At 43.6% G+C, this 26,776-nt stretch overlaps 1 protein-coding gene across 3 annotated transcripts in view; it reads right to left on the bottom strand.

Moving 5' to 3' along the window:
* Positions 1 to 16,088: 16,088 nt before the first annotated feature.
* PDLIM5 (PDZ and LIM domain 5) overlaps positions 16,089 to 26,776 on the bottom strand; it is a 597,783-nt gene continuing 587,095 nt past the window's right edge. For all 3 annotated transcript variants that reach the window (XM_086961943.1, XM_086961942.1, XM_086961944.1), the window contains one exon: positions 16,089 to 22,893. In XM_086961943.1, coding sequence (XP_086818069.1) covers positions 22,804 to 22,893 — 90 coding nt within the window. In that variant the 3' untranslated portion in view covers positions 16,089 to 22,803. The remainder of the gene's footprint in view (positions 22,894 to 26,776) is intronic.

Raw genomic sequence — 26,776 nt, 5'->3', positions numbered from 1 at the left:
ACACCATAACAGCCAGAAGTAGCAGTTATCGAACAAATGCAACCCTCAGTAAACATAGCTGCCAAGGTTTTGAATCGCTATGTGTGACATTTTGATAATTTCAGTGTAATTATGAGTGACATTTCAACGGCTATGCTTGACACTTTCTCGTGAGCAAAATCAAGCAATTAAGACAACGGAAACATATAAATATCAGATATGACACTCATTTGAGCAACAAAAAACTCCAGAAAGATCTTAAAACTGCTACAAAGTAGCAGGAATGTAGGCAGTAACTTATTGATCTTGTAACCTAAGAGGCCACTACACAACATCATCCATGAACAGTGAGTTACATCATAACCGCCGGTCTCCTTAGTGAGCACCCAGTCTGAAAGGCAGCTGCCTGATGAGGGCGCGCTGCCGTTATTGTGTCTCACATACACTCAGGGTGGCTGGTACTTATTTGTTCATTACTTTGCAGCAGGCAGCCTGACTGTGTCTGCAACTCAAAATGCCCTCCTAATATTATTTATTTATTTATATACTTGTATAGCGCAGGATTCGACCCCCGGAGGGGTATCTCCGCGCTTGTGCTTTTTTCAAAGAAAACTTTGTAGTGACCATGAGTTTGTGAGAGAGTCAGGGTTGCAGTATCTTAGGAAGCCGAAAAAATATGTTTTTAAAGTCTTCCTAAAAGACAGAAGGTTGGTAATTTGTGTCAGAGTGGGGGAAAGTGAATTCCATAAAATAGGGCCTTTATAGGAGAGAGCTCGGCCTTCCTGCCTAGCTTTTCTAATCCTTGGAACCTGGATCAGTTGCTGACTACTAGAGCGCAGAGTGCGCCTGGTACTGTAGGGGTTGAATTTTTCTTTCAAGTACTTAGGTCCTGTGCCAAACAGGCATTTATGTATTGTGCAGCAGATTTTATATTTTACACGTTGCCTAACTGGCAGCCAATGCAGTTTGTCCAGGAGGGGACGTGATGCAGTTCTTGGCTGAGCATTGAGAACAAGTCTTGCTGCAGAATTCTGGACTACTTGCAATCTTTGTAGTTGTTCCTCATTGGCCGAGATGAACAGGCCAATACAGTAGTCCAGTCTACTGATTACCAATGTCCGAACGAGTGTTTTCCTATAGTAATCAGGTAGAAATGGAAAGACACGTCGTAGCAGTCCGATGACATGGAAACAGGATCCTGCTACTAGATTTGTATGTTCTTTATCAAGCCGCACACCAAGATATTTTACGGTCTGTTTGGCGGTTGGTACTGGTTCCAAATCCGGGGGCCACCATTCTGGGGACCATAGAAGCGTGGCCTCCCCGAACAACATGACCTCCGTCTTGCCTACATTGAACTGGAGGCAGTGTAAAGCCATACAGTCCGATATTACCCTCATTCCTTCCGCAAAGGATTTTTGTATTGCGGGCGTGAGGGTCTGAAAGGGGAATAAAAGCTGAGTGTCCTCAGCATACGACACTGGGGTGAAACCATACGCTGTTGCAATGTCTGCCAAAGGGGCCACATACACATTAAAAAGTGTGGGGCTTAGGCATGAGCCCTGTGGCACTCCCTTGGTGAGCTCCCTTAAGATGGAATGATGGGAGCCCAATTTGACTCCTTGCGAGCGGCCCGAAAGAAAGCTCTCCAGCCAGGACAGAGCCACACCTCCTATGCCCACCTCCCTCAAGCGACCAAGAAGAATTTCATGTGACACTGTGTCTAAGGCGGCGGATAAATCCAACAGCACCAGAATCATAGAGCCTCCTCCATCTAGTGTCATCCTGATGTTATTGGTCACTGAGAGGAGGGCAGATTCGGTGCTGTGATTGGGCCTGAACCCAGATTGAGAAAAGTCCAGGCCCTCCGCTGCCTCGATGTATTTAGACAAATGAGTGTTCACATGTCTCTCTGTCATTTTGCTGAGGTAAGGCAGGAGGGAGATGCGTCGGAGGTTTGAAAGGTCCGTCCAAGGAAGTGCCACGTTCTTTCGGATAGGGTTCACCACCGCTTTTTTCCACTCTGTGGGCACACATCCTTCCCTGAGAGAATGGTTTATTATTTCTTGGATATAAGGTCCAAGCAAAGTACTCAGGGGGGCAACCATTTTAGCAGGCAAAAGATCATCTGGAGACCCCGATTTTATGTGACTAATGAGGGAAGGTAAATCTGAACCACTGACTGCTGGAAATGTCATTAATGAAACGTCTCTCTGCGTAGGCGGAGTAGAGGAAGTGAAGATAGTATTCGTTTGGTTCTTTTGGCCAGAAGCCTTCATTATTTTCTCATAAATCAGATTGATTTTATTTTCAAAAAACAGAGAAATATCATCACATAAGAGTTGGGAAAAATCATCTGGGCTTTCACATGCTACTGGTTTTACAAATGCCTGTAGTATTTTATATAATTCCTTAGAGGAATTAACCGCCTCTGCGAGTTGCTGAGTAAGGCTGTTCTTTTGTGCAAGTTTAATATTCTTATAATAGTTGGACTGAGCTTCATGGTATGATTTCTTGCTTTCCTCTGTTCGCATTTTCCTCCATTTCTTTTCTATCCTCCTACATCCCTGCTTCTCTTACCGAATGATTGCCCCCGATGTTGCTTGATTGGTCAGTGTGTATTATTTACATAAGGAGCAATGCAAGTCTATCAGCCAGGATTTTCACATATATTTTGATGTCTAGGTACAATAATATTATTTGTCTGCATGATAATCTTTTCATAGGAAAGGTCTACCTGGATGCTTCAGGACTGTAATACCTGGATCATACACGTTTGAGTCAATGTCCCCTTACGGGCATGTTTTGAAACACCGTGACAAATTTGGTGCTATTTAGGTCATAAACATTTTGTAGAATTCTCACAAACCTATCTGGGTAATGGTATTTAAAATATTTATAGTCATTTGTGCCTCTTCAAATGTAAAAGACTCAGTCATTTTTTTCTTTTTTGTCTGAGAAGTTGAGCACCTACAACATGTCCAGGAAGAGTGAAGGTTAGGGGTGGGGGTTTTAGTTAAGTCAGGAAGAATGGCACTCGGGCTAATGCACGTACTATCTACTGCGGACCTGTGTCAGTACGGTGCTGCCAGGGGAACCTGATAACCCCCGTAAATGTGTGAATCACGGGATCCACACTGTAAAGTAGGCACAGTCCTGGGCACCTCTGGTTAGGACATGACAATGTTAACGTCAGTCTCAAAGCGTTATATAAATGCAGTGGTGGACACCAGTATAAATTCGAAATGATTTTTTATCTTGCAGCAACGACTATGTTGATCAAAACAAAACCAGCCGATAAGTGTTTTGTCACTAGGAAAGGTCCTGTGACTCATCAGGGCTGTACTACGAGTGGATGAGAAGGTGAGCAAGCCCCATAAACCCGGGTGACGGTGGGCGGTGTAGAGGCCAGGAGCGGGAAATAAATAGCGATCACGTAGATTGCGATCAAAGCTGGAAGACACTGGAGCCGTATGGGCTCCAGTGTCTTCCGCCTTTGATCGGAACTGATCACAGGCGCTCACGCTATCCTGCAAGCGCACTCTACGTGATCACTATTTATTACCCACTCCTGGGCTCTACACCGCCCACCTCCACCCGGCGTCTTGAAACCCGCTTCTCCGCCTGACACTGGATCTCCACTCATTGGAACCCTTAGGCATTACCTTTCGATTCTCCGCCTGGGCGCACCCGCCCCGGCCTGCCGAATTGATCGCACCGCATGGCTCAATATTAGCCCACGCCACATTTATCCTTCCGCTTCTCTTTTCTCAATGCGGCGCGCATTCCGGTGCTGATAGTCACATTACCTTCATTCTTCCACACGCCCCCAACCGGGTAGGAATTATCACCGGTTTTATGGGGCCTGCTTACCTTCTCATCCACTCGCAATATAGCCCTGATGAGTCACGGGAACGTTCCTAGTGACGAAACACGTGTCAGCTGGTTTTGTTTTGATCAACATAGTCGTTGCTGCAAGATAAAAAAACCTTTTTGAATTTATACTGGCGTCGACCACTGCATTTATATAACGCTTTGAGACTGATGTTAACATTGTAATATCCTAACCACGTGTGCCCAGGACTGTGCATACATGTTCTTGAAGAGTTTGCCTTTCTCCTTGCCTTCAACAAACAAATACTCAAGTACAAAAAATCAGCTCCAGTTCCCAAAATCAGCTCTCTGTTTCTTGTAGCCTGCAAACATTTTACTAATTAGGTGTGCACTTGTTACTTACAATGTCCGTTTAGTTTCCTTTTCAGCTATCAGGGTTCATTCAAAGCAGTAGCCAGGCTCCTCAGGCCGCAAGCCACTGACCCCCCCACGGGCTATCATTTTGGTTTGCCGCCCGCCTCCTTAGTCCACTGAAGGATGGCCAGCTATCCTGAATTGGTTGGCGGCCTGTTCAGCGTGACAGTCCTGGCAGCACCGGGCTGCTGCACAGCTGGATGATGTTTAGTCTCTAACTGCACTAGTGGACTCGGACCGCAGGCTTGGCAATTTAAATTGGATTCACCACAGGCGGCAGCCATATGCCTGAGTCAGTGTGGATGGCCAGGCCGATGCAAGCAGCAGCAGCAGCAGCGCTGCTTAACCAGAGCCATAACTGCGGTTTGGGCTGGTGCGCCTGCAAACCCAGCCACTCACAAACTCTTTGTTGGCAGCAGGACATAACATCAGACCCCAGCACCACAAGCGGAAAGAAAAAGGAAAGGGTGTGCCGGTTTTTGAATAAAGGTTCTGTTGAACTTTCCTCCAAGGAGTGGCGTCTTTGAGCGCAGGAGTATCTTTGGGTGATATATATATCACTCTTCAAGACAAACCCCCCACAGTCTGAGGGTTTTTGAAAAAAGCAGCACAGCCAGGTACCAGCAGTTTTGTTAGTAGTCATTTTAATTTAATTGTCATCTTTGGGTGATATTGGTGAGTGTGAACCGCTGCTGTCAGGGGCCAGGCAACCAAGAGGCTGTGTACTATGCAAGTCTGTGGTGCCCTACCATAATAGGGATACAAAAGTTTGTTTTGCTATTCACCCTATGCGGGAAGGGTATGCCCAGAAGTGGGTCCCTTGCTCACTACGCCACTGGAGTCAAGCTATCCTGGCTGAAGACGGCTGATAGCCAGAAACCGGTCCTAGGATGCTTGATTCCCGTCCAGGAAAGACATGGCTTGACAGCTTGGGCTGGACTGTTCCCATGAGGCACAGGAGCAAGACTGATCTGCATATGGCCATGTCTGAACTGGGGTGGCTTGGTGAGCAAAATAACGATGGATTAAACCCAGATCTGTGACTGGGGGTGAATGTTTTGCCATTGTGCAACATTCCGTCCATCCTCTTGTTTGTTTTGCTATTCACCCTATGTGGGAAGAGTATGCCCAGACGTGGGTCCCTTGCTCACTACGCCACTGGAGTCAAGCTATCCGGGCTGAAGACGGCTGATAGCCAGAAACCGGACCTAGGATGCTTAATTCCGGTCCAGGAAAGACATGGCTTGGCAGTTCATGCTGGACTGTTCCCATGAGGCACAGGGCCAAGACTGATTTGCATATGGCCATGTCTGGACTGGGGTGGCTTGGTGAGCAAAATAATGATGGATTAAACCCAGATCTGTGACTGGGGGGGAATGTTTTGCCATTGTGCAACATTCCGTCCATCATCTTGTTTGTTCTACCATAAGAGGGACACCTACGGGACCACTGTAAAGGACATCTTGCAGCAGGTGAGGGAGACGGGCACTGGAATTGACAATGAAGAGAAAATGTGGGCGGCGGCATAACATAAGAAACAAACGTGAGAGAGAAGGATTCAAATTTTACCTTTAATCAACAACCATGAGGCATTATGGGACATTGAGGCTTTCACGTTTGTTTGTATATTTCCCGGACGATGGGGATACCGTTTGCAGATTGGTCCACAATCCTACCAATGAGAGACATATTAAAATGTTAAATAACGCAAACCAGTGCGCACTTTCATTGATTTTAGTGCACTGAGGAAGCCGATGCCGAAATGCATTTGCACATTACAAATCAAGCTATTACCTCGTGAGTGCCACCTTACCTGTAGTTGTTGTGAAACAAAGGTGGTAGTACCCACCGCCAATGGAGGCACCTGCCGAGTGTTCAACTGCCAGGGTGGACTGTGGAAGCTGTTGATATTGGCGAGTCTGAACGTCTGCTGTCAGGGGCCCGGCAACCAAGAGGCTGTGGACTATGCAAGTCTGAGGTGCCCTACCGTAAGAGGGACACCTATGGGACCACTGTGAAGGACATCTTGCAGCAGGCGAGGGAGATGGGCACAGGAAGGGACAATGTGGACTGTGGCATAACATAGAAAACGAACATTGAGGCTTTCACGTTTGTATATTTCCTGGACGATGGGGATGCCGTTTGCAGATTGGTCCACAATCCCACCATTGAGAGACATATTAAAATGTTAAATAACGCGAACCCGTCCGCGTTTTCATTTATTTTGGTGAACTGAGGAAGGCCGATGCCGAAATGAATTTGCACATTACAAATCAAGATATTACCCCGTGAGTGTTCCCATACCTGTAGTTATTGTGAAACAAAGGCGGTAGCAACCCCCGCCATTGGAGGCACCCGCCGAGTGTGTGACTGCCAGGGTGAACTGTGGAGAAAATATATGCACAAGCAGAACTTTATACAAGGGGCTGACAATATGTTCCCACTTTCCATCACTCGCCCAAAATAGTCTTAACTTACGGATTTCGATATAGTAAATTTATCTATCTATTGTCTTGTATTCACAAACAGTAAATGTCGAATTATGCTAATTGAATATTGCAAATGATACTGTGAAGTTGTGTCTAATTTTGATTTAATTTACCATGACTCCACTATGTCTATCGCCTGTTACCATGACAATCAATGGTCTGCTTTCTAATTTTTCGCTCACTAGAACTGTTTTCACTTTTCTTTATTTTTGAGTCACATGGTGTCTGTGAACACTATAAAACATGTATGCACTTTGGGAGTAGTAGATGTAGTGACGAAGGCGGCTGGGTCCGTCGAAACGCGTCTACGGTATGGAATAAAGAATAATCCTTGAAAATTTACCTCACGGAGTCGGTGCCTACTTTGTATGCTGTGGAGAAGGAGTCTCGCAGCCGAGAACTGGGGAAATTATTGCTGCTGGTATTTTAGCCGTGCCTGGACACTCGCTGTTTTCTCTCCACGACCTGCCCTACCTGGAGCCTGATTTTCGAGGACCCTAAGGCTGACATCGTCGTAGCTGCCGGGGCAGGGACTGCGAGACCCAGGGTCCTTTGCGCATCACCATCCAGCGCACCTGGTGTCTCTTCCCCGCCCCCAGCTCCCCTCCGGCAATAAACGGCTAGCGGCCCCCGCTTCGCGGGTGCCGCTCACAGCCGAGAACTGGGGAAATTATTGCTGCTGGTATTTTAGCCGTGCCTGGACACTCGCTGTTTTCTCTCCACGACCTGCCCTACCTGGAGCCTGATTTTCGAAGACCCTGAGGCTGACATCGTCGTAGCTGCCGGGGCAGGGACTGCGAGACCCAGGGTGCTTTGCGCATCACCATCCAGCGCACCTGGTGTCTCTTCCCCGCACCTAGCTCCTATATCTTAACCTTTCAAATCCCGCGCTCGCGGGATGCGCGCGGGACCAAGCCCGGGCAAAGGGTGGGCCGTTTGAGGCCGTTCGAGGACTGGAGAGACTGGACAGGGCCTTACCCTTGTCGCCACCCCTGCTTCATTGGTATTGTTATTTTGTCACTATTGTTTAGGTAGGTTCCCCAGAAAACATGTGTTCACGTGTAAGCCGTAGTAGGGCTGCAAAAGGAGGGAAGATGCTGAATGGGACTCTTGATGATTTTATAACTAGGACCAATACAGCCATAGATATTGAAATCACTAAAATACAAAATAGAGTCTCTATAGAACTAGACGCAGCTAGAAGATTGTCCCAGGATATTGCTATGTCTAAAAAATCATCCCTGGGCCACATTGCAACTGCTAAAACCCCCGAGCGTTCATCCGGCTTACGGCTAATTACCACACAGGCTGATGTCCACCATACCTTAGCCACAACCCCACTTGCGACAGTTCCTACTCCAGGGCTTGCCCATTCGCATTTCAATCAGAGTCCCACCCTGCATGTTCTCGATTCAGAATTAGGGTTACCTCCTGAAAGAATTCCACCAACTAATGAGGTGCATGAGAATAACTTGCGCACTAGCAACAAGGGTGTAGTACATAAAAGGAAGCGTAACATAAGATCTGCCTATTCGAGGAAGAAGGCCAAAGTTGCCAGGGCACACTATCCTAATTATAGAAATTCTTTTGTAGAAAGTGGGGTAGGTAGGGCCGTAGTCCCAGTGCAGGAGCTTCCTAGAGTTGAAGAGAATTGTTCAATCTTAGATGCCACCAAGATAGACATTATAGAGGGGGATAATGATCCACATAAAGGCGCTTTAAAGAAAGGGGTACCCTCATGTGAGATAGAGGGAAAAGATGAGGAATTCTTTAAAATAGTATGGGAGACCTTAAAAAAGCTCCTAACCCCCCTAGAACTCAGGCTCTCACGCACAGAAAATCATCTTCTAGAGGTAGAAAAGAGTATCCTAACCCTAGCAAGCCTTAGTCTCAAGGAAAACAAAACCAATATTCCATTGGAAGCTGATAAAATTGCATTGGTACCCACCATTGTTCCAATAGTACCGCCCCCAATTAAACCAATCCCCAAACCACATATGAAGGCCTATGACCATAAAGTCACTAAATCTCCACCGAAGATATTGAAACAACCCCCTCACAATCAATAGTACCACACAAAGAAGTTGCTGCCCCGAGGATGAATGATACTAAGGCTCATCGAACCATCTCACAGGGGCCACAAATTATAGAGAACTTCCGAGGGGGTTACATAGATCTCCCCCCAGATGTAAGGCCATATGTGGTGGTGCTAGCTGGAGTACCTGAAATTGGGACCCATTATCAAGAAAATTTCTGGTCTCTTAAAAACAAGGTTATCCATTGGTTGAATGTAAATAGACCGCTACCCAACCACTTGAGAAGCAACATTTTAATGGTACGAAGGGTTCCTTGGATAGGTCCGTCATCCAAATCCATTCCAGGTTATTGCATCGTAGTCTCATTTGAAGATGCACACACGGCACAACACATATGTTCCTGGAACACATGTGGCGAGAATTCATCCATCGTAGTTAGACCACTTACATTTTTTTTATCCCCCTCGGCCCAGTCTAAATCACGGGGGGATTGGTTATTGGCCTGACACCCTGCTCGGGGAGGTGATAGAGATGGTTGGCAAGGCACAAATAGACGGTGGAATGGGGTACCAACCTTTAATAGGTTTGGCTGCCTAGATGAGGTAGATTGATTCCCTACGTTTCTGGGACCCCCGTCTGACCCTAAAGATATACCGCCTTTGCCGAACACTGAATTTATGTCTATTATGTGTAACATAGGCAGGAGGAGCCCACCAGTAAGAACAGAAACGGACATAGGAAGGATAGTGACTAGTGTTTTAGATCCTAACCCAGACACAACACAACCCATTGACAAAACAGTCTTGGAGGCTCCAGTTGAGCAGGGTGTGTTGAGTAATTCCTTCCAAAGGGCAGTCTATGCTACAGGTATTTTGTCCCAGACTTCTCCGATACCACTGCCACCGAATGTAGCAATCCGTTATAAAAACAATGTTGGTATTGACTCTGATCCGTCTGTAATTATACCCTCAGGGGCGGAGAACACACAGCCCTCCCCGGGGGTAACTGAGGCAGATCTACTGCCGCTGCCCATGGTTAGGAAGCCTAGCCTAACTCCTGACCCCCTTGTGTCTGCCTTTATGTTAGGGTCGGGGGATATTGGTAGTCCAGCATTGAAGGTGCTTAGTTGGAACGTAGCGGGCCTTGCACGAAACATCGACATACCCGATTGGAATTCATTTGTTGAATCCTTCGGGATTTGCCTTTTCCAGGAAACCTGGTGCTTGGAACCACGCCACAAGGTGGGTTATTCCAGCTACTTTGTGCCCGCGGTACAACCACCTGGCAGTAAAGGCCGCCCGTCTGGTGGCCTACTAATTTGGGTTAGCATCTCCCTGGGTCTAAATATCAGGTCCATACCAACAAAATCATCTGACCTGCAGAGAGTATCAATTAAAGGTTCTGGGGGGAAGAAGCTAGAAGTCTTTAACATCTATGTAAGAGGGGCAAGGGGTGGTGCTTCTATGCTGCCACTCACAGGAATTGAGGAGGAACTTGGTTCTTGTAATGCTGAATCCCTTGTTTTACTAGCTGGGGACTTCAACTGTTCATTCGAACCACTTGCCCGTGAGGACATATTAGGCACCTGGGAAGATGATGCTAGGAGAGGCATTTCCCCGCTCACTCTCACACCCATCAGAAGCTGGACCCAAAGTGCCATAGACCTTAATGCCCTCTGCTTGGAATTTGGCCTTAGGGCAACCAATGGTAGATCTAAGTCCGACTCCCTTGGGGCACACACATTTAACAGGGTGGGCCACTCCTCACGGATTGATTATATACTCCTGAATTATAGGCTCTGGGCTCATCTGTTAGATATGGAGGTCTTGCCATCTACTGATAGTGACCACAATCCCCTAGCTTTAACTTTGTCCTCTCTCTGGAAGGGTATGACTCCAGTCCCAACCTCACACACATGGAAAACAACGCATGAAGTATGCCCCTCCAACTGTGGCAGGCGGCTGAAATGGAATAAAATTGCTGCTAATGAGGGAAAGATCTTAGAAGCAAAATCCATAATGTCCAATGTGATGTTGCGTTTAGATTCTTCGAGTCTCAGTAAGCATGATGTCCCAATTTTGTTTTCTGAATCCACCAATGCACTAGGTGAATTGTTCACTGTCCACCCAGCAGGTATGAGGAATAAGATAAGAGGTGGACCTAAGGGCAGCGTGAGTTGGTTTTCCTCTGCCTGCCGCTCCTCCAAACGGGAGCTAATTAAAGCAGTGAAAGCTAAGGATGGTGGTCAGATTAGCCTTGCTAGGAAAATTTACAAAAGGGCTTTAGTTACGGCAAGGGCTGAGCATGAAACCCAGTTTTGGAATGACCTAAAGGCGGCTAGCTCTAGGAAAGATTCGAAGGGCTTTTGGGATTTGTTGAGAGCAAGGGATAAACCCGCAGATTCTTTATTAATATGTAATATAACCAGTGAGGCGTGGTTCACCCACTTTTCTCAGCTCTATTCTCCATCTGTGGGTCCTTCTACTAGCCTGATGGGTCAGCCGCTTACTGAATGTACTGACCACAATGAGGATATTCTCTTTCTGCCCAAGGAAGTAGAGGGGGCGATCAAGTGCCTGGTTTCAAACAAGGCTGCGGGACCTGACGGTATCCCAGGCGATCTACTTCGGGTTAACCCAGAAGAGTGGGGAAGACTCATTGCTTCCCTTTTGAATGCTGGCTTGTATGGTGGGTGTCTCCCGGACTCATGGAAGGGCGCGGAGGTCGTCCCAATCTTTAAGAAAGGGAGTCGGGGCGACCCCGCTAACTACCGCCCTATCAGCCTGTTAGACTCCACACAGAAGGTGGCTGGTAAGGTAGTCCTAGGAAGGGTCTTGCAGTCGGTCGAGGAAAAGCAAATACTCTCAGATTATCAGGCTGGTTTTAGAACTGGCACGGGGACCATCGAACAGACATTCCGGTTATTAATGATCTACTGGAAAGTGGTTGTACTGGGCAAGGGCAGTCTGTACCTTGCATTTATAGATTTACGGACTGCCTTTGACCTGGTCCCACGTGGTCAACTCTGGAGTGTTCTTGATGCACTGGGTATCCCTTCATATTTACTTAATATGCTCATAAAGCTACATGAGGATAACTTTGCACAGATCAGGTGGGGTGACCAGGGACAAAAAACACCACGCATCCCTGTAAATAGGGGTGTGCGCCAGGGTTGTGTGCTAGTCCCCACTCTGTTCTCATTATATGTTAACGGAGTGGTGGAGCATTTACTTAAACAACCAGCAGATGCACCTTCCCTGGCTGGTAGGAAAATCCCCACCCTCCTATTTGCAGATGACACCCTCCTGATCTCAAAAACCCAAGCAGGCCTGCAATGTCTCCTTACCAGCTTTAAGAACTTCTGTGATTGCAGGGGACTTGCTATTAATGTAGAAAAACCAAGTTCCTGGTCCTAAACCCCCCGAGGAAGACTGTCAACCCACCTTCCTTGGACTCTGTCCCACTCGAGAGGGTAAAAGAGTTCGACTACTTAGGCATCCGTCTATGTGATTCCATGAGCTGGAAACCCCACCACCAAAAGATGTTGTTAACCCACAAGAGGGTGGTGGGGGCCCTTCTGAAAGAACAACGCGCCTCTTCACTTAAACCTATTGCTCCTGTATTGGACATCTATAGGGCAAGGGGGGTGAGTGCAGCTTTATATGGGTCAGAACTATGGGGCGTGCAGAATGTAGATTTTTTGACTCGCTCAGAAAACAAATTCCATAAAGACCTTATGGGCCTACCGTATAGTACACCATCTCTTCCGCTTCTTTTAGATGCTGGTACTCGCCCAATTAGTGATCTGGCGAGGCTGCGCCCCCTCCTTTTATGGGCACGCATCTGGAGGGTCCCAGAACTGTCTAGTTATGCAGAAGGCTTAAGGGAACTTCTTTTAACACCTGGTTGGCACAAGGTTTGTTGGCTAAAAGAAGTTAAGCGTCTCCTTTTTGACCTGGGCCTTGAGGATGCCTGGTCTAATAGATCTGCCCCGCCCAAGCTGATTTTGAAGAAGCTATATTGGACTTGGGTGACTGATGGCAGAAACAGCAAGGCCAACTTGTGCAGAACAACTGTAGAATTCTTGATGGTTAAGGAGGTCCCCTTCTGCGAACCATATCTGGATGTGATTACAAAAACCAGGGATAGGGCACTATACTTTAAATTCAGGGTGGGTTTACTGCCAGTGGGGAAATTGACTGCTAGCTGCAAGGTACCGGCGCAAACGACTCCTTTTTGCCCCTTCTGTGCGAACAGGCCTGAGTCAGTTCCTCACTTACTGTTCGAATGTCCAGCCTATGCAGCTCCACGCCCCAAATGGCTGAAGCCACTCTGTAGGAGCCTTGGTACTAGATCACATAAGGAGGCCCTACGAATCTTAAGACCAGACCTTTGTCCCTTGTTTGCTTGTGGCCTGGCCAAATTTCTTGGCTGGGCACGGCGAGTTAGATCCTCTAGGCTTCTGTGTCTTATATAAATATCTATCTTAGTCTGTACCCATGTGTAATCCGCTTGCTTTTCTAAATATGAAATGTATGTTTTTAACAATGTAATGAATTTTTTACTGTTTTTATTGGTTTGTAATGCTTTTTAAGATATGTGAAATATATCGAAATAAAGCTTGTTACTACTACTACTACTAAATATATATATATATATATATATATATATATATATATATATATATATATATACACACACACACTCACTCTTACTGGGCACAGCACACAACTTGCACAACCACCAAATAAATGTTTGTGTGCATCCTAGGTTACCACAGCACAAAACCTGCCCTACTAGCAAATAAATGTTTGTGTGCATCATAGGTTACCACACTAGTTACTTTTCTAATTAGGTGTACCAGGGAGTAGTGCTTTTTTTACCGTATTGTTCATTAGGTGTACATGGGAGTAGTATTTTTTTTTTACTACAGATTATTGTAATTAGGATCATCAGGGAGTAAAGTTTTAACACTAGGTGCAACCTCCATAAAACTGGATATTTTAATTAACTAATTTGGTGTGGTCTATGTGTTATTATTCACATTGTAAAAGTATTTTTTTTTATTAGCACTGCTCTTCAGACCGTCTGTAAAATAAACGCCACTTGGGTTGTCGTGGCAAAAAGGTTAACACAAGTACTGATGTGATACACTTTTGTTATCTGAATTTGAAGCTGTTGTTGGCTCACAGGTTTAAGTGCGAACTGGTTATTCGGCACAAGATAAAGCCAATTATTGTAAGGCCCGTAAAGACTATCAGAAACTTGTCCTAAAACAAAAGACTGATTATTTCTCAGAGAAAATATTGAACTCTCGTAATAAATCAAAAGATCTGTTCAATATTGTAGATGATCTCAGTGGTAGTGACAGAACTACTCCATCGGTCACTCCTACTCAGGACCTCTGCAATTCATTGAACTCTTTTTTCCTTAACAAAATCTGCACCATAAAACAGAGTATTTCTACTGCTCTGCCCCCCCCTCCTCTGGATGATGCGTACTATAACTCTTTTACGTTGGAAACTTTTCCCCTTATCGATGGTAACACCTTGTCCAATCTGTTTACAAGGGTTAGATCGGGCTCACCTGATGATATTTGCCCCCCGCATATCTTGAGAGAGGTGGGGACAGCTATCCCTGAGGGTGTGCTTCCTTTGTTAAACGGATCACTTCTACAGGGTAAAGTTCCCAACAACCTTAAGAAGGCCCTGCTTATCCCTTTGATTAAGAAAGCTGGAGCAGACCCGCTTGATCCGTTAAATTACAGGCCTATATCATTGCTGCCTTATAGTTCTAAGTTACTGGAGGCCCACGTCTGCGCAAACGTGTCTAAATTCATAGAACAAACAGAATACCTTGAACCCAATCAGGCTGGCTTCCATTCATGCCATTCAACCGAAGCAGTCATATTGGCAGCACAAAATACTTTGAGGTGGAATGCGGATAATGGAATTCACCAGGCCCTGGTTTTACTCGACCTTTCGGCAGCATTCGACACGGTTGACTATACCATCTTGGTCAACCGTGTCGAACAAGCCGGCCTCAGGGGGCCTGCGTTGAGCTGGATCCGTTCCTTTATCACTGACCGCACTCTATCAGTAAGACTGGGCCCTTTTACAGCTCCCACTATTTCTACCACATGTGGAGTACCCCAGGGCTCATCCCTGTCACCTTTACTCTTTAACTTGTACCTGCGCCCGCTACTGTACTCCCTAAGAAATGCTAAAGTTACCATCTTCAACTATGCAGACGATCTGCAACTCATCTTCCCTTTGAACACCAAGGACTCGGTGGAGGAATTCCAAAACACCATTTCACACATTCAGGGTTGGATGAGTTGTAACCATCTGAAACTCAACCCAGGCAAGACTGAATTGGTCTTGCCTGGGCAGAGCGAACTAAGCTGGAGCCCATGCTTTTGGCCATCTAGCATGGGGGCTCCACCTTCTAGATCGTCCTCAGTTAAAAGCTTGGGAATATTAATTAGTGAGGATCTCTCTTTGAAAAGACAGGTAAGCGCGGTAGTGTCCTCCAGTTTCTTTCAACTAAAAAAAATAAGGAAAATAGCCTGTTTCCTTTCACAGGCCGCCCTCATCCAGGTCATAATTGCCCTGGTTCTATCTCGACTGGACTTCTCCAATAGTCTCTATCTGGGGCTCCAAGCGGGAGAGTTAAAACGACTTCAGCTGGTCCAGAATCAGGCCGCCAGACTTATTCTGGGACTTCCAAAAAGGCAATCTATCAGACCTGGTTTGAAACATCTACATTGGTTGCCTGTTGCGCAGCGAATCGCATTTAAAACTTGGTGCATCATTTTAAAATCTTTACAAGATTCAGGACCGAAGTTCATAAAAGATCTGTTCATCAGATATAATCCATCTTTAAATCTCCGCTCCGCTCAAAAATCTTTATTGACTGTTCCATCCTATAAAAGGAAGCGCGTAGGCGGCTGCTGCTTTGACCACCTTGCAGCCACCTTTTGGAATTCGCTTCCCTTACAATTGAAACTGAGCGGTAATCTTCTTAGCTTTAGACACTCCCTCAAAACCTGGCTATTCTCACAGGCCTATTACTGAGTTTTATCATTATCACTTTTAACTGTTGTGTTGTGTTCTCTTTCTATAGCGCCATGAAGCCCCCGGGCGTACGAGCGCTTAATAAATACATATTAACATAACATAACATAACAATATGGTCAACTGAAGAGGAGATGTTTGCTCGTTGAGAGGTTCATATATCACTCCTAATCGTACAGTGGATTTTAATAGCCAATTTTCCACACCAAAATGTTAGACGGCATTCAGAAAAATAAAATAAGAAATAAAATTGGCTCAACTGAACTCACGCAAAAGCCATTTATTGACAATCTGTGCAAAAACAGCAACAATTTCTATGCATTTTATCTGAGGAAAAGCATGATTTACACCACATTTTCTGCAACAGAAACCCGTGACCATACAAATATACTTTGTTTATTACAAAATGGAAACACATTAAAAGAGCCGGAGAACAGGCAAAATGAGCACTTGACGTGTGGTACTCCTCTAAAAGGCCTTTTCCTTTCCAAACAATCTAAATGAAAATAAGTTCCAGGGAGCTCTTCTTCCGCCATTTTGAAAGCCCTTTCTTGTCGAGTTCATTAGATTACATTCTGTTATCCAGAAATAATGACCGTCCGAACCCTTACACTATGGTCGCCAGCAAAGAACATGTGAGTGGAAAGTCACACAATGCTATTGATCTGTCAACTCTGAAATTCCTCAAATGGAATAATAACATATCATGGTAAGGCCCAATTACCAAAACTCTTTGCAAAGTGTGCAAAACATTTGAACGTGTGAATGCAATTAAAAAAATCCGTATTAAAAGGGTCAACCAGCAGGTGGCCCCAGAAATAACTGGCACTATGCCTACATTTCAACAGAGGTAAGTTTAGAGTAGGGTATCGGGAGTGTTCTCAAGGGAGTTGCAGTCTGCAGCCATTGGGATGGTATGGCACACCTACAAAGCAGTAGTTTTGCAACCATTCACAAACCTTCACATCAGTGCCCATGAGTATGTAAAACAGACAAACCACCACAGAATTGAAGGGTACCTCCACACGTGGAAATTTCCCACATGGGGAAAGGGATAAAAATGGTGTCCTTCCGTCACTACCTTGAGAGTGACCATAAAGTTGCTGGCTTCCCACCATCCAGAATAAGCTAGGGTTTTTCACTTTCTTAAAAACTAAAATGGGCCTCAGTAGAACTGCACATTACCATATTGGTTTATTGATATGCTCACATGTACAGTAAGTTGCAACATCATGGAGTAGGTACTTGCTGTTCAAAATGAGGTGAATTCACTTAGAACAATTATGTGCAGCTAGTTACTGCACATATATTAAACGTATTAAATTATAAACTGTGCCTTCACCAATGGATAATGAAGCAAGTAACCCCGCCAGCAGTGTGCTGTGTATTTTGATTGTGGTGCCCTAAAAAACCCAGGCCATTGATATTTTATTTCAGTGCATGGTCCTGCTGATATTTGTAGTGTATTGGCATCGCATGCTTGGTCTGACACTTGTCATACCAGAGCTGGCCATTCACCACGGGCATCAATGGCAATTAGATGCCAGTAAGACATTACAGGCAGTGGACTCTAGCTATCTGTGGGTAAATTCTCAACTCCAGCTCTTTGAATTCTCATCTTTGTATGTGCACCATTTGTTGAATCATATTATAACATGTATATAGCACTTCCTACCCAAAAAATGTACACTGGGCTCCTCGGTGCAAAACACTCATAACTCTTTTCTATCCAACCAGGGATGTTCCCAATCATGTGTATTCGTTCTTCGCTCATATCAGACCTTGGGTTAATAGGGGAGGAACAGGGCACTTATCTCCCTGCACAATATAAATATACTTATGGTCATTAATAAACACAAGGGGCCGGTTTCACAAAGGTAAGCTGAAATGAAAGTCGAACTTTATGACTTTCGGTATTTACAAAAGCCATTTATGAGTAGTAAAGTTAAGACTTTTGTCTCAGTTTCACTTAAGCTTTTGTCTTATGTTTAACTGAGACCAAAAGTCTAGACTCAGTTAAACTTAAGACTAAAATGTAAGGTAAACTGAGACAAAAGTCTAACTTTACTACTCGTAAATGCCCTTTGTGAATACGGAAAGTCTTAAAGTTAAACTTTTGTCTCAGTTTACCTTTGTGAATCGGGCCAAGTATCTTAATTCTATATTATGCCAATATTGGAGGCACTTAACATATGACTGCATTCGTAATTGACAATCATGTTACAGCTGCATTAAGAGCTCTGTAAATGTATTGCGGCATGGACCAAAGAGGATATTACAGACGTTCATTAAGCCATTGCTTTAAGCTGTGAGCGAAAAGTCAGACATGATGGTCCACTTGCTGTTGGGACAAAGGCGGGACTGGTTGCACTGTGGTGTTTGGCATGAGGTCGCATTCTGGCCAGTGTAGCACATAATGCAGCAAAAACTGCGGCAATGGGCATCTTGGGAAAATGACACCATTTGGTCTGAGGCACTTTTGCTGTGGTATTTATTGCAGAAGCTACTCGCTCCAGATCTATTCTATGATCACTCTCTGGACATACATGTGCGGGCTGGGCACACTATACAATGGGGAAGCACCAACAGCCGTAGTATGTTCACACCAGTGGTCCTCTTCTACATGTCAGAAGGAGAGATTCTCCATCACCACAGAGCATACACACACAAATAATATTCTCACAATGAGCTGAGGCAATTTGCACAGGGGCTGCACCCATGAAAAGTAGGCACATGTTCAGGTTCTGAGAGTGCTGCACTCTTCTGCTGGAAGACCCAAAAGGGAATGGTTTTATTGGTTGTGCTTTATTACATGCACTTACTGGTCCATAAGACGACTCGCAGGTGTGTGGAGGCCTTGTGGCCCTTTATTTTCCTTTCTCCAACTATGGATGGAGTATTGTGACCAAGACCATTGTTTTTGCATTATCCGAGAGATGGCAGAAGATTACCTATTGTAATCACCCTCCGACAGCCAATTTTACCCAAGAAGCAAGACCTACTGCTCTGGTATGATGAAGGAAAGTGATGCAACAGGGCCCCAGCAGCAACAGTTTGACACAAACCAAGGAAGAATTGCTTTGGGGTGCTTTTGTGGTCTGTTTTTGGATCACACATGTACACAATTTCCCACCAACACAGTGCAATTTTAAATTTGACCAGATTTTTTAATATTTATGTGCTCTAGACAGATGACTTCTAAGTAGAATGGTAAATTAACGCTGAGTGAGTCACAGCAAATCATATGCAACACAGATATATCCCCAGTGATGTCCAATACAAACTAAACTACTAGGTAACCAGCCATTTTGATACAAGTGTATCACTTTGTAAAATAAATGCTGGAATTCTCACATATACCCACATTTTCTAATTCACCAGCTTTTGACTGTGTTGCTTGACAAGGAAGGGATAATGGGGGAATTCAACAGTAAAGTGAGTGTCAGGATTTTGTTCAGTTTTGAAGAAGGAGTGTGATTTTGCAAAAGCCTTAATTTGCCATGCTTGATGAACAGATTAGAGATCTGGCCAGATTAGAGAAGACCGGTTTGTACAGTATCTCAGAGAATATGCAATGAGGCATTCTAATTATCTGTGAGGTGGGTTCAGACTAAAAAGTGAATATTATGTTCCCAATTTGACTCAAAATACTATGCAATTTACACTGGTCTGGCTTAATACCAACATTTAATTGGTGAAACATTGCAGATAACCCTAGTGTGTCTTTCAAAATCCAATGAAAACGAGGTGAGGTGTGGTTTGTGTTCAAAAGCGAGGGGTGGGTGTTGGTGACTTGGTGGTAGATTTGAGTGCTAAGCGACTGAATGATGCAAACAAAATGCATGACAGAGTGATAGAAATTAAGCGGGAGTAAGCAATGATGAACAATCATAAGAGTTAATGATCAGTAATGGAAAATGTTAAGCGTAGCCGGGTGATGGTGAGTGTGGTAGTGCAATACTAAGAGGTAGAGGGTGTAGAAGAGTGTGAGCAAGCATGCCGGTGACTGCGCAAATGACAATTAGTGCAGAGAAACAATAGGTGGGTGGTGGTAGATAAGCATGGTCGTGCCCAGATGAGTTGTGGGTCAACGATTAACAGTGGATAGGGTAAGAACTGAGGAGTAGATCAGCTGATGGAGAGCGGGTTAAGTTTTGAGTGAGTGAGCCGATGATGGCTGAATTAAGGGAAGAATGGGTGAGCTACTAGTAAATACATTGTAGTTAAAGTAGATGAATGCTGGACAAAGAAGATGAATGGTTAGTGAATGCACAGAAGTGGTGAATAGAGTTGGCTAGTGATGGTGAGTGTCAACGATCATTGGTGAGAGTGTCTAAATGATGAACAGGGACGAGACGTGATAAGTGCGGATTACTAGAATCATATAACATAAATGAGGTTGAGGAAGGTTGTCTTGCACAATACAGCTTCAATCTGTTTGTTTATGGTCAATGACTGATTTTGGGGATGAGTGTCGGAGGGGGGGGAGGGGGGTTGGGGGGGGGGCAAGACATACCAGTGTATTTAGTGCCAGCACCTCATCACCCTGACACAGGGCCATGTGGGTGAGTCAGGTTGCGCTGCATTCTTGTGAAGAACAAAGCGTTGGCGTAATGCGAAAAACAAAGCATTTAGATGTGTGCAGAGTGTTGGTGAATCCAGACCCACAAAGGCGTGATGTTTCTAAAAAAAAAAGGATTATCCCTCACCCTGTCATATATTAGAAAACTAATAGATTTAGCCATGACTATGTAGCCTTGCAACTGGATCAGTCATGCTCACAGTAGAAAGTACTCGCCTCCTTTGGTTAATAAATGAGATGCTGGACACCAAAGATAAATGCAGGTTGTCGCTTTCAACTGTGCTAATCTCTTTACACGTTCATTATACTCTAGCTAGATACACAACTTCTTTACAAGAATACATAAAACATGCGAGGAGGCAAGTTTCCTGAATCCCTAACTGAAAGAACACAGTCTGACACCATTATTAAAAGTTTGGATTTTTGCTAATCATAGACTTTTAATTAATATTGTCAATGCTCTTTAGATGGTTACTTAATTGTGTACTAGTGGAATATCTGCATGTTTACAAAATGGGCAAAAAGTCTCATTTTATTCAAACAGTGGCATCCGAAGACAGGGCCAAGCAGAAGTACATTTTTAGCGTAACTACTTAGACTGTACATTATGGCCATTAATACACATTTTGTGCCAAGTCATCTCATGGGTATCTCCAGGTTTGCCCTGGATCCAGTCCGTCCTCTCTCTGAGGAAAGACCAAAGAGGATAAAAGAGATGACAATTGTATTGTTTCTTAATTATCATGAAAGAATCAGAACACTTTACTAAACAAAAAAAATCAAAAGAGACAGCATGTGGAATGATTGTCAAACGTGTTGAAGAACCATCTACTAGAAAGTGCAAAAAATGGTTTAAGCAAGGGAGATTTTAACAAAATTCCCCTTCCCAAAAGGACACTCGCAATACAAGTAGGCCTGGAGTTAAGAACAGTGCAATAAGAGGAGGGGGGTTTGGGCAGATTTGAACAGGGATTCATCTTTTGTATAAGAACTTCTACAGTGAAAACACGATTATTAAAAAGTCACAAATCTGTCTTGTTGATCCACATGCTTATGCGGGAAGAACCAGGCTTTGGACTCACAAATATCTGCCAGTTGTTGTCATCGCTGGACAGTGATTTCTGACCTGTGATGACTGAAAACATTCTTGTTGCCATGATGCATAAAGCAGAGCATCCATTTTAATCCATACGCCAGTGTGAGGATGAGGAATCCTCCAAAAAGACAGCTAAAATAACGTTTTTTACCTACAACTCAAAGGTGACATTTGTTAAAGATAGCTGTAGAAGCAGCAAGACAGGCTTATATATTAGTTCTTGTGGGACTTGGTATATTGTGCAATGGAAACTACCTTGGAATTTGAACGTGTTATGTATTTTTTTTTTCTCCCTCTTCTCGTCATGGATTCAACTGCTGACCAGTAATTCTTACTTCTACAGCCTCTACTATAACATTTTCACCTTAACTTATTGCAACTAACTTTATTTGAATAATCCGGAACTTACTGGTACTACACCTTTTCCATGTTAAGGAAGCCATACTTTGGCTCCCTTTCGATTGGGCGCATTGAAAAATATTTGATACTTATCTGCTCCCTACCAGAAATACTGACACAAATAGCTGCAATGTATTCCCTCGAGGCACGTGTTGGTTTTATGTGGAATTTCCTATATTGTACAACATGCGCAATAAAATAATTAATTTTTACAGATAAGATGGTGGACTCCTGATGGGCTATCCTGATGTATGAATAATTGCCCTCCATGTTGTGCCTGTGGCTGTACTAAAAAAAGAGTTTCATAATTTGTAATCCACTGCTTGGCCAGTAGTACAGTGGTTCATCACTTCTTTCTTCCACAGGAAATTCCAGCTAATATAATTGTTTTTACTAAAGTTATTTTATGTGGAAAGCAAGCAGGACAATTTGAGTGCTCTGTTAGGAAATCAAAGTAAATCCAATCTCAACAGACGGACAGAAAGACACACACGCCTCCCCCACATTAACAGGAAAACAACAAACCACTCCGTGCACTTTATTTGTATTTGCGTCAAAGTGCATCCCTCTTAGTATTTTCCTTAATTAATGCAATTTTCAAACTGGTGAAAACGAAACCGGAAGTGTGCAATTCACGTAATTCATATATTAAACCAGACGAGTTCTGCTTTCCATGCATGCTTGATCAAAAAAAGAAATTCGTAATGCTAAAGTCTAGAAAGATTAAAAAAAGCCCGCAGTCCATCCTCCGGCTATTTTTTTTTTAAACCAGAGACGTATATAAATATTCTAGCAGCCGATGGTGCAGATAAACAGGTGGCACACCCGTGCAAATCCTCTCCTCTCCCCTGCCCCCAGCTGTATGTACTTTCTCCTGCTCCAGATGCCAGTGTCACTGTTACATGTTCACGGAGTGGGCATGCTTCTTGCACAGTGGCTTGTCCTTCTTGGAGAAGAAGGTCTGCCCCTCCAAGCTCTCACAACATACCTGGAATAAAAAACAACAACATTCATTTAGTGGTGCAATGCTTATTCCAAGTCTGGAACACTAGTCACATTACCATACCCTAAATAGTTCCATACAGCACAATGAACCCAAAACCGTACATTCTGTATGGGATACATATATATATATATATATATACATATATATATATATATATATATATATATATATATATATATATATATATATATATATATATATATATATATATATATATATATATATATATATATATATATTATTTGAGACTACCGGCCCCATAATGCATTTGGTATAACATTACTCACCTGAGTGTGGTTGTGAATAAATACAGGGTAAATTACCGGATGTCTCCTTGGTGGCAGTGATTCAGCAGCAGAGAGTCAATGAAGAAGGGCGTAGCCCGAAACGCGTCAGACTCTGCTGGCGCAGGATGCACTTGATTTCTCCCCTACCTGGAGCGAGCTGTCTGGGAATGCGCCTTGCATTGGGGTGCTTTGTGGAACTTAATATAGATATATATATATATATATATATATATATATATATATATATATATATTCACTGAAAAAACCATAGGTTATAGACCATATATAGTTAGGAATTCGCATTTACAAAACCTTATTTTACTCACACAAAACCATTGAAATTCCATATATAGTTAGTTGCACTAACTATATATCGCGCACCCGCAATCCACTGCTGATGATGTCACATATTACATCATTCATGACATGGTCAGTGACGTCACTGATGACATCACTGATGACATCTCAAATGACATCACTGATGACATCTCAAATGACATCACTGATGACATCACTGATGACATCTCATTTGACATTACTGATCACATCACTGATGATATCATTCATGTGATAATACGATGAACCTCTTCAGACTCTAATATAACCTTAGATACAATCAGTGTAAACAGACACTCACAGACTGTCACTCATCCATGGAGTTACTCACACACCTAGTCAGTCATGCAAAGAATCAATCACACCTCCATTTCCTCAACTATACAGTTATACAAACTTTACTTATTCAAACATATACTAACACATGTTTACTCTCTTATACAATCCCTGATACAAGTTCACAATGATCCATACAGCCACTCACACATTCACTGGCTCTTATGCACAGTTATTTATATATGTCAACTCTCACATGTACTGTGTTTTACATATGTACTTACTTTGACATGTAGCACTGAGATATCCATTCACTCACCAATACACTCATGCACACAGTCAACCGCCCATACAGCTGTTTCCACATGCACTTTTGAAACCATACATCTAGTGAATCAACTGCTCACACATCTATGCACAGAGTCATACACCTCCCAGCCACCCACACACACACTCAGTCTCCCATACAAATACTTGGGCAACCAATCAATAACCCATGTAGTTACTCATATAGCTACTTATCAACACATGCAACAGTTTACAGAACAACAGACATAATGATGCACAAATTAAGACAGTTTAGTCACTAACCCATGCACTCAGTGAGACACATTTAATCACTCACTCATACAGTCAGTCATGCACCTACTAAATCCTTCATCCAGACACTTATACATCCACTCATTCTTCAATATGTAAGACATATTTTAACTTTACAGAAACATACAGTCACTGGATGTTGTCATCAGTGATGTCATTTGAGATGTCATCAGTGATGTCATCAGTGATGTCACTGACCATGTCATGAATGATGTAATATGTGACATCATCAGCAGTGGATTGCGGGTGCGCGATATATAGTTAGTGCAACTAACTATATATGGAATTTCAATGGTTTTGTGTGAGTAAAATAAGGTTTTGTAAATGCGAATTCCTAACTATATATGGTCTATAACCTATGGTTTTTTCAGTGAATTTTCAAGGTTTTGTAAATGCTAATTCCTAACTATATATGGTCTATAACCTATGGTTTTTTCAGTGAATTTTCAAGGTTTTGTAAATGCTAATTCCTAACTATATATGGTCTATAACCTATGGTTTTTTCAGTGAATATATATATATATATATACATACATATATAAACATATATCATCTGTATATCTATATAAATACAAACATAAATGCATGCATACATATACTTATATGCATACAGATGCATGTTATTTACATGAAAGTTGAAAAAACACTAATAAAAGCAAAGCTAAAAAGCCACCTCATTACAAACAGAATGGCTTTAACTTAAACGAGGGCGAGATCTATTGCATTTTCAATGCTTGTTTACTTTGGTTCCATCAAGAAGGCATTCAGATGTGTCACACATTTGCCATAAATTCTGAATGTTAGCACTCTAGTTGCACATTAGATCACTGTAGTAAAGCTACTGCTCACCAGGGACGTCTGCTGCTGGTATTCAAAGTGCATGTTTCAGTCTGCATGTCAGAATTTTTTTAATGAAATAGAAGAGGATTTGAGAAGTCACTCAAAATGATCCCTAATTTTTCTTTCTGAAGCACTAATCATACTTTCTATGGCAAAATTAACCCCCTCATGTTGTTCCTTTTTAAATTGAGTGTTTTCAGACTTACCACTTCATTCCAATCAAGATGGCTTCTGGTGTGCCATACTTTTGTCATAAGTAAGACTGTTAGCGCTCTAGTTGTTCTTTAGAACAATCTGGGGCATTCTGTCATTGGGCTATACTTGGGGTACATCTGGGTGATATTTGGGCTACATTTAGGCTCTTTTGTCTCTGGTGGCCATCTTGGGAGACTGTATGTCAGAATTTTTTAATAAAATTGAAGAGGGTTTGAGAAGTCACTCAAAATGTGCCCTAATTTTTCTTTCTGCAGCACTAATCATAATTCATATGGCAAAATATACCCCCTCATTTTGTTCCTTTTTAAATTAAATGTTTTAAGAGTTACCACTTTATTCCAATCAAGATGGCTTCAGGTGTGCCATACCTTTGTAATAAGTAGGACTGTTAGCGCTCTAGTTGTTCTTTAGAACACTCTGGGAGATTCTGTCATTGGGCTATACTTGGGCTACATCTGGGTGATATTTGGGCTACATTTGGGCTCTTTTGTCTCTGGTGGCCATTTTGGGAGACTGCATGTCAGAATTTTTTAATGAAATAGAAGAGGATTTGAAAAGTCACTCAAAATGTGCCCTAATTTTTCTTTCTGCAGCACTAATAATACCTTCTATTGCATAATATACCCCCTCATTTTGTTCCTTTTTAGGTCTCGCCTGTCGATGCGCATGCGCATCGAGCAAGCGAGACTATGGGGGCTTATCCACTCTTTATCCACTGCAAGGAATCGTGGCGATTCCTTGCAGTGCCCGTGACTTTTAACCTCAATGCGCATGCGCATTGAGCTTAAAAGCGCGTGCACGTCCGTCTTGTTTTACCCGCTCCGCCCCCTCCCCTTCCCGCCGTGTCGCATTTCTCCTCCCCCCTCCCCTCTCTTCCCTCCCCCCTCCCCTCTCTTCCCTCCCCTCTCTTCCATCCAGTATCCTCACACCGCCTACTGCAGCTCCCAAACAACATCCAGCACCACCCGCTCCGCCCCCTCCCCTTCCCGCCGTGTCGCATTTCTCCTCCCCCCTCCCCTCTCTTCCCTCCCCTCTCTTCCATCCAGTATCCTCACACCGCCTACTGCAGCTCCCAAACAACATCCAGTACCACCCGATAAGACGGCTGGCCCCATAATACCAGCATTCAGCTTGTTTTGGGACCCGGGAGATCGTCCCGCGCTAACCCCAGGAAAGCTGATACACGGCATTGATTGTTGTGAATTATAAATAATTATGAGAATGTTTTACACAAATGTAACCGGCACATGAAATTGTATGTAGGGGCATGATACTGCCATAACTGCACATTTAAGGACTGTTTTCTAACA

This window comes from Lissotriton vulgaris, chromosome 3_1 (assembly GCF_964263255.1).
Source record: "Lissotriton vulgaris chromosome 3_1, aLisVul1.2, whole genome shotgun sequence".
Lineage (NCBI taxonomy): Eukaryota > Metazoa > Chordata > Amphibia > Caudata > Salamandridae > Lissotriton > Lissotriton vulgaris.
Note: the sequence above shows the minus strand (reverse complement) of the source record. Positions and strands in the feature narration are given on the sequence as shown.